The sequence below is a fragment of the Panulirus ornatus genome, chromosome 53 (assembly GCF_036320965.1).
Source record: "Panulirus ornatus isolate Po-2019 chromosome 53, ASM3632096v1, whole genome shotgun sequence".
Lineage (NCBI taxonomy): Eukaryota > Metazoa > Arthropoda > Malacostraca > Decapoda > Palinuridae > Panulirus > Panulirus ornatus.
The window spans coordinates 2647034-2660693 of record NC_092276.1 but is presented as its reverse complement, the minus strand read 5'-3'; the positions used below and the strand labels follow the sequence as shown (position 1 = coordinate 2660693).

Genomic DNA, 13660 nt, shown 5'->3' with positions numbered 1-13660 from the left:
CAAATTGGAGGTGGAAAGATGGAGTGAAAAAGATTTTGTGTGATCGGGGCCTGAACATGCAGGAGGGTGAAAGGAGGGCAAGGAATAGAGTGAATTGGAGCGATGTGGTATACCGGGGTTGACGTGCTGTCAGTGGATTGAATCAAGGCATGTGAAGCGTCTGGGGTAAACCATGGAAAGTTGTGTAGGTATGTATATTTGCGTGTGTGGACGTATGTATATACATGTGTATGGGGGGGGTTGGGCCATTTCTTTTCGTCTGTTTCCTTGCGCTACCTCGCAAACGCGGGAGACAGCGACAAAGTATAATAAATAAAAAATATATATATATATATATATATATATATATATATATATATATATATATATATAAAAGATGTTCTGGAAGGAGGTAAATAAAGTGCATAAGACAAGGGAGCAAATGGGAACTTCAGTGAAGGGCGCAAATGGGGAGGTGATAACAAGTAGTGGTGATGTGAGAAGGAGATGGAGTGAGTATTTTGAAGGTTTGTTGAATGTGTTTGATGATAGAGTGGCAGATATAGGGTGTTTTGGTCGAAGTGGTGTGCAAAGTGAGAGGGTTAGGGAAAATTATTTGGTAAACAGAGAAGACGTAGTAAAAGCTTTGCGGAAGATGAAAGCCGGCAAGGCAGCAGGTTTGGATGGTATTGCAGTGGAATTTATTAAAAAAGGGGGTGACTGTATTATTGACCGGTTGGTAAGGTTATTTAATGTATGTATGACTCATGGTGAGGTGCCTGAGGATTGGCGGAATGCGTGCATAGTGCCATTGTACAAAGGCAAAGGGGATAAGAGTGAGTGCTCAAATTACAGAGGTATAAGTTTGTTGAGTATTCCTGGTAAATTATATGGGAGGGTATTGATTGAGAAGGTGAAGGAATGTACAGAGTATCAGATTAGGGAAGAGCAGTGTGGTTTCAGAAGTGGTAGAGGATGTGTGGATCAGGTGTTTGCTTTGAAGAATGTATGTGAGAAATACTTAGAAAAAAAATGGATTTGTATGTAGCATTTATGGATCTGGAGAAGGCATATGATAGAGTTGATAGAGATGCTCTGTGGAAGGTATTAAGAATATATGGTGTGGGAGGCAAGTTGTTAGAAGCAGTGAAAAGTTTTTATCGAGGATGTAAGGCATGTGTGCATGTAGGAAGAGAGGAAACTGATTGGTTCTCAGTGAATGTAGGATTGCGGCAGGGGTGTGTGATGTCTCCATGGTTGTTTAATTTGTTTATGGATGGGGTTGTTAGGGAGGTGAATGCAAGAGTTTTGGAAAGAGGGGCAAGTATGAAGTCTGTTGGAGATGAGAGAGCTTGGGAAGTGAGTCAGTTGTTGTTTGCTGATGATACAGCGCTGGTAGCTGATTCATGTGAGAAACTGCAGAAGCTGGTGACTGAGTTTGGTAAAGTGTGTGAAAGAAGAAAGTTAAGAGTAAATGTGAATAAGAGCAAGGTTATTAGGTACAGTAGGGTTGAGGGTCAAGTCAGTTGGGAGGTAAGTTTGAATGGAGAAAAACTGGAGGACGTAAAGTGTTTTAGATATCTGGGAGTGGATCTGGCAGCGGATGGAACCATGGAAGCGGAAGTGGATCATAGGGTGGGGGAGGGGGCGAAAATCCTTGGAGCCTTGAAGAATGTGTGGAAGTCGAGAACATTATCTCGGAAAGCAAAAATGGGTATGTTTGAAGGAATAGTGGTTCCAACAATGTTGTATGGTTGCGGGGCGTGGGCTATGGATAGAGTTGTGCGCAGGAGGATGGATGTGCTGGAAATGAGATGTTTGAGGACAATTTGTGGTATGAGGTGGTTTGATCGAGTAAGTAACGTAAGGGTAAGAGAGATGTGTGGAAATAAAAAGAGCGTGGTTGAGAGAGCAGAAGAGGGTGTTTTGAAATGGTTTGGGCACATGGAGAGAATGGATGAGGAAAGATTGACCAAGAGGATATATGTGTCGGAGGTGGAGGGAACGAGGAGAAGTGGGAGACCAAATTGGAGGTGGAAAGATGGAGTGAAAAAGATTTTGTGTGATCAGGGCCTGAACATGCAGGAGGGTGAAAGGAGGGCAAGGAATAGAGTGAATTGGATCGATGTGGTATACCGGGGTTGACGTGCTGTCGGTGGATTGAATCAGGGCATGTGAAGCGTCTGGGGTAAACCATGGAAAGCTGTGTAGGTATGTATATTTGCATGTGTGGACGTGTATGTATATACATTTGTATGGGGGTGGGTTGGGCCATTTCTTTCGTCTGTTTCCTTGCGCTACCTCGCAAACGCGGGAGACTGGAAAAAAAAAAAAAAAAAATCCATCCACTCTCAATAGTTGTGTTCCTCAGAGTTCTAGCATATCACCTACTCTCTCTCCTCTACTTTAAACTTTCACTTTCATGCAGATGATTCCACTTTACATAATTCAACTTGCTTTTCCTCCCCTCTTACCCTTAATACTTTCCTATACTGATCATATTTCCTTTTTTATTATGGACCTGTGTAGCATTCCAAAGTAAAACTTAAAAGTGCTAAAATGCAATTTCTCCCTATATTTCTTTCTAAGAATCATTTGTTTCTCCCTGTTCAGTTTCAAAACACCAAAGTTCAACCCTGTAATAGCATAAACATGTTGAGTATAACCATGTCCTCACTGCCCTGCAAACCCCACATAATCAGTATTACAGAGTTTGCCTCCCAAAAGCTGAGAGTTTTGTATAGTTGCTGTGATTAATTTCCTCATGGCTGTAAAATATTACTGTAAATAACATTGGTTACATGAAGTTACTCTGGATCCACATCATTACAATGCCACAGTATGTCTAACTTTATCTTTACATCTGATGCTCTTCCTGCTTAGTTTCTTCCCAGAAGGACAAGACTCATTAGGGCTTTCCTATGAGGCATTACTACATTACATGACAGAAACATTCCAGATGTTTGCCCATCATAACATACATGAGTCTGCATGGATTGTGCAGGGATGCAGCCAGTTCTAGCAAGGTCACTCATCATAGTGATCACTTCCAGTTCCTGTGAACTGTGCTATTTTTTAAACTTTATATTTGGGGGATATTAAATGTACATTTATCTATGTGTCTTTATCTGTATCTCTGATGCCAGTTCCCTTCAGGAACTCCCTTAAGGAGGTGGCCATGGCAAATGAGCCTCCTTAACTTGTAAAACTCAAGTGCTGCTTCTCAGCCTTTAGTACCTCAGCCTTAACAGGCCATTGGCAGAGTGCAACTGTAGTAGTGTTTCCAGAGGCTCCTACTTAATGTCTCTACATTATTTCATTTATTCATGAGGTTAATAAGAGTATAAGGTACCTTAGGAAGACTATGGATAATGTTTTAAATATTTTTCACATGAAGAGGTACATAAGTAATCAAAATTTTCTTAATTAAGAGTCACTTTAAAGTGCAGTTTTCAGAAAATTGGTGGTAAAAATCCATACAGACATACACAACAGCAAAGCAGTTAATACCTGACTTTAAAAACATAATCTGTGTTTAATCAGTCTAGCCCATTTGTTTGGTTACAACCTGCCTTCAATTTGCAGGTACACAAAAAAGAAGACAGTGATTCATCAATTGATCATAGTGATGGTCACACTGTACCTTCCTCAGATATATCCACTGCAACCTGCAATGAAACAGGTAAGCTTTTCTTTCACTGATTACATTTTTAACTCCTTGGGTTTTAAGCTTAAAACATGTTGGAAGTTAAATCCATGTTTACATCAGTAAAGTTCTTTACTTTAAATCAAGGATTATATGTTCAAAGGTCTTGAGAGCCCAATACAAGAATATTAGTTTTCTTGTATAATATTTTTGGTACATACTCTCAAACCATGGTATATGGGTTTAATTCTGAAGTCAGAACCACTGGACTCTGTGTGCAAGAGAAAAGTCACCTTTGGCAAGGCTGTATCACTAGGAATAAATGCTTTCAAAGAACTCACTTCAAAGGAGCCATTTCCCTGTTTCTGGAAGTAATGCAACCTTGGGCTGTAGGTCCCTTTAGAAGGGTCTTTGGTAACACCAGGACTCTTTATCATAAATATTGGTCCAAGGTTATAATAAGTATATAAAATCCAGGCAAGCTTGGTTGTATTATTTGCTATATAAACAGGATATTTCACACTTAAGATGCTCAGATAACTAATTTGTCTTGATAAGATTGCTCCCACTCCCTATAAAGGAAGAAAAGCAGATGAAGGATGTCATTGCTGATCTGTCTGTACAAATGATAGAGGAACTCTGACAATATTTGCTGCCTTCACTAAATCGCACTTTGTTTCTGATTAATACTCTCATAACAACTGAGCACCTAAACTCCTCAGATAATGTAGTAAAAGCACTAGTTTTCAAGGTTGAACACCAAAACTAGGTCATTGAAGTGATATGTAGTCCACCGTCTGGAAAACAAGAAATTACAGAACAAACAAAGAACATAGAATCATGTCTCGGCCACCTCAAGAACCCAGTCCCAAATACATTCATTGTTGGGGAATTTAACCTACCACATATATAAAATGGACACAGGACAAAAAAACAGTATTGTAGCTGAAACTTCCAACATTGGAGGAGCTTAGAAGAACACTTCAAAAGAGTTATCCATTCTGTTTCAACTTCTTCAACAAGCAACTAAAACAACCAGAAGAAATAACACTGGACGTGATCTTTACATATGATATGGACCTAATGTGTGACATCACCATCTCAGACATCCTGTACTCTAATCACAACCTATTGAAATAAGAACAAGTTTGAATGCTAAACTACCTAAACCACAGACAGGAGAGGTATAACATCATCTTTGCGTGGAATATCTTAAGAGGGCATGATCCCTAACTTACATCCTTAGAATAACCTCCTATTGGCACGACAGGCATACCAGACTTTGTATAATATTACTGAAGTCCACAGGTGTGATATGCACAAAGAGAGAACACCTTAAGATGTCTGGGACCCAGGACTCTTCAACAACTTGCCTACAGTCATCAAAAACACCATGGCATGCACCGTAGAAAAGATTAAGAGTGCCCCTGACATGTGTTTACAAAGTTTATCAGACCAGCCAAGCTGTAGAGCCGGTGTGGGCCTATGGGCTGTAACCCAACCCTTGCAGCCTGATCTAAGTCTAGCCTGTGGTCATTGATGACTAGGACAAATCCTGAGTTTGCGCTTTCATATACGACAGTCCTTCCCAGTACAGCACTGTGAAATCAATATACAGGTTGAATAAGGAAAATAACTATATACAGAAAGCAAAAAACGTTTAAAATAATGTCTTTACATAATCTGGTAGTCTATAGCCGCATGCAATTTGCAATTTATGTATACATAAACTTGTAATGGTTTAGAAAGTGTCCTTCCTCACATGATGGGAGAGGATGTGAGAGAAGAAAACTAGGCTTGAAGAGAAATTAGGTTTATGTACTTTGAGGAAGGGGTAATTGAAACTAAAATTTCACATTAATTTGAAAGCATTAGCAAATAACAGTCTTCTAAATTTTAAGCATTACACAACTAGGAGCTAAAACAGAAACTTTCTCCTCATTAGTACAAATGATTAATGACATTGCTCATGCAAACACAGTCATATATATGTGTGCCTTGCTAATTTACTCCTACAATTTTAGGTATATGATGTGATTAATTCATCCTAGAAATGTCATTGATTGAAATAAAATCATTTGGTATATAAAAAAGCCTCTTAAAAAAAGTCTATTACTTTTAATCTTTATGACCTGATAATACAGGAGAAACTATGGAATGCCGCACAGACTCGGAAGAACGACTGCAGGAATTTGATGATGTCCCTGATCACCCTGACTCAGCGCATGCTAGTGACTATGATGCCTCCACAGAAACAAAATCAGTGGTTGGTGGACTGAATTCCCTCCTGAACCTTGATGATCTTGGTGAAATCAGTATCCAGCTTATCACTCTGGTAAGTTGGAAGCATATTCTAAGATCAGTATGTTGCTTCATTCATAAACATTAAGGGATTTTAGCATAATTCAGGTATGCTATAATTTTAGTTTTTAATGTAATGCTGCCTTCATTTTTTTTTTTTCTTTTTTAATAAGTGGAAAGCATATGCAGTATCTTATTTATGTTATTATTATTATTATTATTATTATTATTATTATTATTATTTTGCTTAGTCGCTGTCTCCCGCGTTAGCAAGGTAGCGCAAGGAAACGGACGAAAGAATGGCCCAACCCACCCACATACACATGTATGTACATACACTTCCACACACGCAAATATACATACCTATACATCTCAATGTATACATATATATACACACACAGACATATACATATATACACATGTACATAATTCATACTGTTTGCCTTTATTTATTCCCATCGCCACCCCACCACACATGGAATAACACCCCCCCCCCCCCCCCCCCCCCTTCATGTGTGCGAGGTAGCACTAGGAAAAGACAACAAAGGCCCCATTCGTTCACACTCAGTCTCTAGCTGTCATGTAATAATGCACCGAAACCACAGCTCCCTTTCCACATCTAGGCCCCACAGAACTTTCCATGGTTTACCCCAGACACTTCACATGCCCTGGTTCAATCCATCGACAGCATGTCGACCCCGGTATACCACATCGTTCCAATTCACTGTATTCCTTGCACGCCTTTCACCCTCCTGCATGTTCAGGCCCCGATCACTCAAAATCTTTTTCACTCCATCTTTCCACCTCCAATTTGGTATATTTATGTTTATGTCTATAGTGATAGCTATGTATTCAACATCCCGAGAGGTGCTCTGGTCTTTTTTCTCATTGTATATGAATATTCGTGGAAAGTCATAACCCCAAGTATAACCCAAGCATTAAATTGTTACAGGGAAACCTCTCTTAACCAAAGTAATTTAGATATGGCCATATTGGTTTATCAGTTTCCTCAAAATGATCCATGTTAAACCTATGCTGCTATCAGAGTTCTTTACACAAATATATTTAGGTGAGCTGGCTTTTTTTTCTTCCCCCTTAAGTTGTTGTTCATCAACCCCAAAAAGCTAAACTCTTTGAAAATGTTTCATTTCCAAACTTGATGTAGTTATCATATAGTTTGCTCTGGAGAATTTCAGTTTATGAAGAATTATGCTTGCTTCTTTAAGAATGCGTCCTTTCTTCGTAGGTTCCACATGCTTCTTCACTAATGTGGTAAACAAAAGGCAGGTATGAAAAAAAAATCAGTGCTTCTTTTGGTGAAATGAAATAAACATTAACCTTTTATGTTAGAAAATTACTTTGGGGAAGTAATTGATATGCAGGCAAGCATATTTCTCTCCTTTCACCGGTTCTTTTTTAAATGGGTAACAGAATCGTAGGCAAAAAGAAAAAATCTAAATAAAAACTTGATTCAATTATGACCATTTCAGATGAAAGGAAAATTGAATACAAAAGGAGTGAGGAGATTAAAGAGGACTCCTCAGGTGTTTATATACCTGTCTAATGGAAGAAAGATTCATGGACAATTCAACAGCTTTGTTGTTTGAAGAAAGGAGACATATCGGTCACTGCTTGTGAGGCTGGCCTTCACATGGAAACCGAGGGAATCAGCTCTCAGTCTCCTGCCACAGGTCCAAGCTTTATTGACAGAGCCACACATAGGCAGCTAATGAGAAGTGGAAGAGGGAGAGGCCAGCTGCATCACAGTATACTTTGAAAGATAACAGAATTAAGAGCGATGGGGCATTGATTCAAAGGGTTAGAAGTCTCCTTTCTTAGGGATAGGCTGCACCAAGATATGTCTGTGAGAAGAGGGAAGAGTTAGTTTTTATAGAGATGAAATAGGTGAGCAAGGATCAGAGCTAGCTCAGAGGCATTCTCTTGTAGGACTTAAGGATAGGATTTCTTGGCCATATGCCTTGTGCACTTGAAGCTGGGAGAGTATAGTACTCAGAAAACCCTGCATCTGTGTGAGAAGATAGGGAAGAGGATAAAATGCAGAATCATCCAAAGTGGAGTTAAATGAAGTGTGGTACCAAAACATGTATAACTATAGTACTAATTTTCTTTTTTCAGGCTGACGTACTTCAGGTTGTAGCAAAAGGTTACAGAAGTGTTTCAGATGAGGAAATCAAGCGCTACACAGATTTTATGGTATGGTTCTCCAATGTAGCCAAATCTGCTTGTCCACATGCAAAAGACGGTAGGTCATAGTATTCATTATATGTCTATCGTAAATTAATATTTAGCTTTATTTTTTTTCATTTTGCTCTTCCTTACAAACAGTAAGGGCAACAAAATTTTTTACTCTATTATAGAGACTAACAGTTAGTTCAGTTGGAGAGAAAACATGAATTTAGAGCAGTTATTGTGATCTGTTCAAGTAATGTGATATGGATCTTCAGAAGCCTGCAGTGTGGCATAAACATTAATTTACCAACCAGTGTGAAGAAAATAAAAAATATGTAATCCTTGGGACCTAACAATTTGCAGAATTTGGATATTTACAAACTTAGAAAAAAATGTGTGATGGGTTGCAGATTGTGTTTTGAATACTTAATGCAGGGCTAAATATTTTTATTGTAACATTTTTATTTTATGACAAATAACTTCCATAACTACCACCTGACCAGTTATTATATATAATTTATAATGATCGCCATTTCCCATGTAAGCAATGTAGCGCTAGGAACAGGTGAAGAAAGGCTGCTACCTATCCACAGACAGACCTTTCCATGGTTTACTTCGGACACTTCACACATGCCTTGGTTCAGTCCATTGACAGCATGTTAACCCCAGTATATCACATCATTCTAATTCACTATATTCTGTGCATGCCTTTCAACCTTCTGCATTTTTAGGCCTCGAATACTCAAAATGTTTTTCACTCCATCCTTCCATTTCAGATTTGGTCTCCTCGTCTTTGTTCCTCCATTTCTGATACGTATATCTTCTTAGTCAACCTTTCCTCACTAACTTCCTCCATATACCCAAACTGTTTCTGCACACCCTCTTCAGCTTTGTTAACCATACACCTCTCTTATTCTTTCATTACTTACTCGATCAAACCCTCTTGCACAACATATTATCCTCAAACTTTATTTTCAACACATCCATCCTCTGCGCAGCCTTAACTATGGCCAAATCCTCGCATCCATTTTTGCCCTCCCCTATAACATTTTCTCTTTCCACACATTCTTCAGCACTCCTAGAACCCTTATTCCCTCACCCACCCTGTGACTCACTTTAGCTTCCTTGGCTTCAAACGCTGGTATGTCCACTCTCAGGTATCTAAAACACTTAACTTCCTCCAGGTTTTCTCCTTTCAAACTCAAACCCCAAACTAACCCGCCCCTCAGCCCTGTTAAACCTAAAAACATTGCTTTTACTCAGATTTAGTCTCCACTTCTACCTTTCATACACAGTTCTATACTCAATCACCAACTCCTGCAGTTTCTCATTTGAATCTGCCACTGGAGCTGTATCATTAATAAACAACAAGTGACTCACTTCATAGGCCCTCTGAACCCCAACAGACTGCCTACTCACCCCTCTCTCCAGGACTCTCACAATCACCTCCCTTTCCACCCCATCCATTAACAAACTAAACAACCTTGCTGACATCACACACCCACAGACCAACATTAACTTGGAACTAATGACTGCTTCTTGTAGCTTTCTTACCTCAGAATAAGTACAAACAAGTGAGCTTGCAGATTACCTGACCTTGATATAGAGTAGAAGCTAACTTGTAAATTGCCTGACAGAGGTGGTGGTGGAATGTTGGAGGTAATGCAAATTCAGTGGTGAAATTACCTCGTATTTATGAAATAAATACATATAAAAGTAAAGAATAAGTACAAAAAAGTGAGCTAACATAAATCACCCAGCAGAGTCAGAGTCAGTAGTGGAGCAGGAGAGGAAATGAGGAATGGGTAATTTTTCATTATAAGAAGGGAGAAATCTGTAAAGGATAGACAAACATGGGAGCCAACATATTTTAGTTAGCCTTAGTAAAGCACAAAAGTAAATGCATATATTATTTGGCTCGACGGAGGTAGTGATACGATGGTGGAGGTAGACCCCGTGGAATATCATTGAGTTTAAAGGTTCCAGTGGACTAGCATTTTGATCATGTGTTTTCAAGGTTGGTTATAATTAACATGACTAGTAGTTTCTTCATATGTTTGTTTTCCTTGGTGTAGAGGCATATTTGAAAAAAAAAAGTTTATTATACATAATCACTGTTTCCTGCATCAGCAAGGCCGTGCCAGGAAACAGATGAAGAATGCCTATCCATTTGCATAACACAATATATATACATAAACGCCCAAATACACACATGTACATAGTCATACTTGCTTGCCTCCATCCATACCTGTCGCTACCCCGCTTCACAGGAAAACAGCATCACTATCCCCTGCTTCAGTGAGGTAGCGCCAGGAATACAGATAAAAAGGCCACATTTGTTTACACTTTGTCTCTAGCTGTCATGTGTAATGCACCAAAACCACAGCTCCGTATCCACATCCAGGCCCCACAGATACTTCACATGCCCTGGTTCAGTCCATTGACAGCACAGGGCATTTTTGATAAATATGCAAAGCATTTGAAGGGTTATATTAATTCAAATATTTTGTAAAATTTTCAGGTTCTCACAAAGCAAATGCACCTCACTTGGACGATATCAGTGTAGACTCCACTGTGTACGATACTCCAAGCATTGCCAAGAAAAGGAAAGGTCCTCTTCGCAAACTAGGACGGTTTCTGCTGAAGGCCCTGATGTTTATTCTTGACTGAAAGTATTGACCATTCTGGTGTAACCTTACTCAGGAGTCACATAGGACTTATTTGGTCTTTTTAAGTATGAGTGATTGTCCTAGTCTCAGTAGGGACTGGTTATTAGACACTTTCCTCTATGGTTGTCTTATAGACCACAGCAGACAAGCAGGCAAAAATGCTCTCTCGTATCCTTGCAAAAAAAATAGCTTCTACCATTACACTTCTGTTATTGATACAGAGATGTTACACAAGTGCATTTACAGTGAAGTTTTTACCAGAGCAGGTAACAGGAAGCTTGTGGAATTTGGAATCTACAGTGCTAAAATAGATGTCCACAGATATCTATTTTACAGGTACATGACTTAATGCTTTTGTGGTGAAGGCCATAAGTAGTGCTTAGTTATGAAGAGGGTTTTAGTTCCAGTGTTGGGCTTTCAGGCATCACTGCAAAGCTTATGTACATAGGATGATTCAGTGAATGGAGCTCATGAAATGTTGGTTCTTAATTGTGATGCTTTTGAATATGAACACTCAAAATCTAAAAGCATGTAACATCTACTCAAAGGAATGTGAACTAAAGTTCAGCAGCCTCAGCCATGGAGGAAAAGCAAAAGCTGCATCAGGTGACATGGCTCTTGTTCCTCACGGGTTTCCCCAGGGAGTGAGGTAACGAGTGAGTGAATGTCGGAGTGGCAAAAGTTTTTTGATGTGACATTTAACAAAATACGAAATGCAAGAAACTGGCCATATGTGTAAATAATGTGATATTGTGAATAGCAAATATTTCTGGCTCCCAGTTGGTATAAGTGAAGTGAAATTCATTTAAAGTAGATGTATGGAAATAAAGCTTTCATTGGGGTATATGCTTGCTTGCTCTGCTTATTTAAAGGCAGATGTGTAGGTCACCCTTAATTATGACAATCTGCTTTAAAGTTATATTATTTTATGTACTGTATACTTGGTGAAATATCCATCCAGCAGTATTTAGTGATACGAAAAAAATTTTTATAGGAAGATCTCTGACTATGGCAATTTATCATTAAAATGTATTACTACTTGCAAATACTTCCAAGAACTTAAGCATTCCCATTGGAAATGATGGTAAAATTGATGTGAAACTCAACACACAGATTTCTGTTTACTGTGTGTACCATGGTATTCCAGTGTAAATCTTTGAAAAGTTTACTGTTCAAGTACAGTACTTTCTTATGTAATTTTTTAATTTTCTTACTTTCAGCTTCACTGATATTCTCATCATCATTTTCCTTTTATGTTTGCAGAATTTCTTAGTAATCTGTAATCACTTTGAAAATACTGACTGCTGCAATTTTTTTTGCTCCAATAGTTGTAACAGCTGAAGTTTCCCCACATTATTTATTGTATAATGGGAATAAAATTGCCTTTTTAGTATTAATGAATGTAATGAAGATGGTCATCATTCCACAAGGGAAATTACCATTTATCATGCATATCTCAGTACTTTGGCATGTTTCCTCTGTAGGGAAAATAAGTATAACTGATACCTAATTACTTCACCGATTCAGATAAAATGTAAAGTATTTATATAATTTTTCCCTATAATTAAGTTCTGCACTAAAATGTTTGTTGATATACTTGGTTTTTCCCCTTTATGAAGAAAACTGGAATTATTCTATGGTAGAGATTGGGCTTCCTGTTTATTTCATGTTCCTCAAGGAAGAAGTTTGTTATTATGAAGTGATTAAAATATACAGCATTTATGAAATATAAGAATGAGTTTTGTGATTATTGGAAGAAGTATAAATACCGATACACAAATATAAATTTGTTTAATTTTCCAATGGAACCCTTTAATTATTTTTGTAAGATAATTTCTTTTCTCTACAAACACAGGCCCTTGGTTTTAGAAGCTCATCCAAATGGCTTACTTTTCACTAAAAAGCTTCTATTTATCAACTACAAATTACTGGTGTGAGCATTCAATCAAGGTTAACTCAAAAAACTGTGATGTTAGTAATTAAGGTGATGACATGTTGAGGCGTTTGGCCCCATTCCTTGACAAAAGTGCTGACGATACCTTAAGAAGAATGGAGTTAGAGGTGTATATCCCATGGGAGTGTTCCTTAACAGGAACTCAAGGCTTTGTCTTCAGCACAAAAATCATTACAAACGTGGGTTTATGCAGCATGGACTGCTACTTAAAGTATGCCCACTGGGATGAGGGAGCCAAAGAAAGCTGCATGACAGCATGTGGTTTTGAAAACCACCTTCTTGGTTCCCCCTCCTTCCATCCATCCATCAGCCTCACCTCAACCTACTTTTTGAATGTCCAAACCATTTTAGCAAACCTTCTTAGCGCTCTCGTGTATATTCGTACTTCAATACCTCTCATATCCTATTTATTTATAACTGCCCCTGGGCCCCTCTTCCAGGACCTCATGCAGCTACAGGTTATGCAATCTCCAGTAACAAGAAAAAGATGGAATCCTTTGTATTGAGCTTTAACATGACTGTACTCATGATGATACAATATTGTTAGAGTGACTTTTCACTCGCAACATAATCTCATGCAGGGGGTGTCCAGTAAGACTCTCTTAACCTGCCATTTCTTAATCAACCCTCCTCACCAGTGTCGTAAAACATTTCATTTCCAACATATCCACCCCTTCTGCACTTTTTCAAGAAATAATTCACACCTCGTGTCCATAAAACACTGTTGGATCTACAATGTGCCCAGGATCTTCAGCCATCATAGTCACATCCACTGCCATGTCCATTCCAAGGTATATGAAAAGCGCGACAATGTTTCTCCATTCAAACTCACACTCCAATCAACCTGTCTCTCTCCTGCTAAACTTGACATCAATTTTATTCACATTACTTCAATTTTGTGCTCTCATACACCTGGAAACC

At 38.6% G+C, this 13660-nt stretch overlaps 1 protein-coding gene across 5 annotated transcripts in view; it reads left to right on the top strand.

Annotated features, from left to right (window-relative positions):
- LOC139765172 (uncharacterized) overlaps nucleotides 1–12571 on the top strand; it is a 166016-nt gene extending 153445 nt beyond the window's left edge. For all 5 annotated transcript variants that reach the window (XM_071692431.1, XM_071692430.1, XM_071692429.1 and 2 more), the window contains 4 exons: nucleotides 3565–3661; nucleotides 5770–5960; nucleotides 8063–8189; nucleotides 10638–12571. In XM_071692431.1, coding sequence (XP_071548532.1) covers nucleotides 3565–3661; nucleotides 5770–5960; nucleotides 8063–8189; nucleotides 10638–10786 — 564 coding nt within the window. In that variant the 3' untranslated portion in view covers nucleotides 10787–12571. The remainder of the gene's footprint in view (nucleotides 1–3564; nucleotides 3662–5769; nucleotides 5961–8062; nucleotides 8190–10637) is intronic.
- Nucleotides 12572–13660: the final 1089 nt, after the last annotated feature.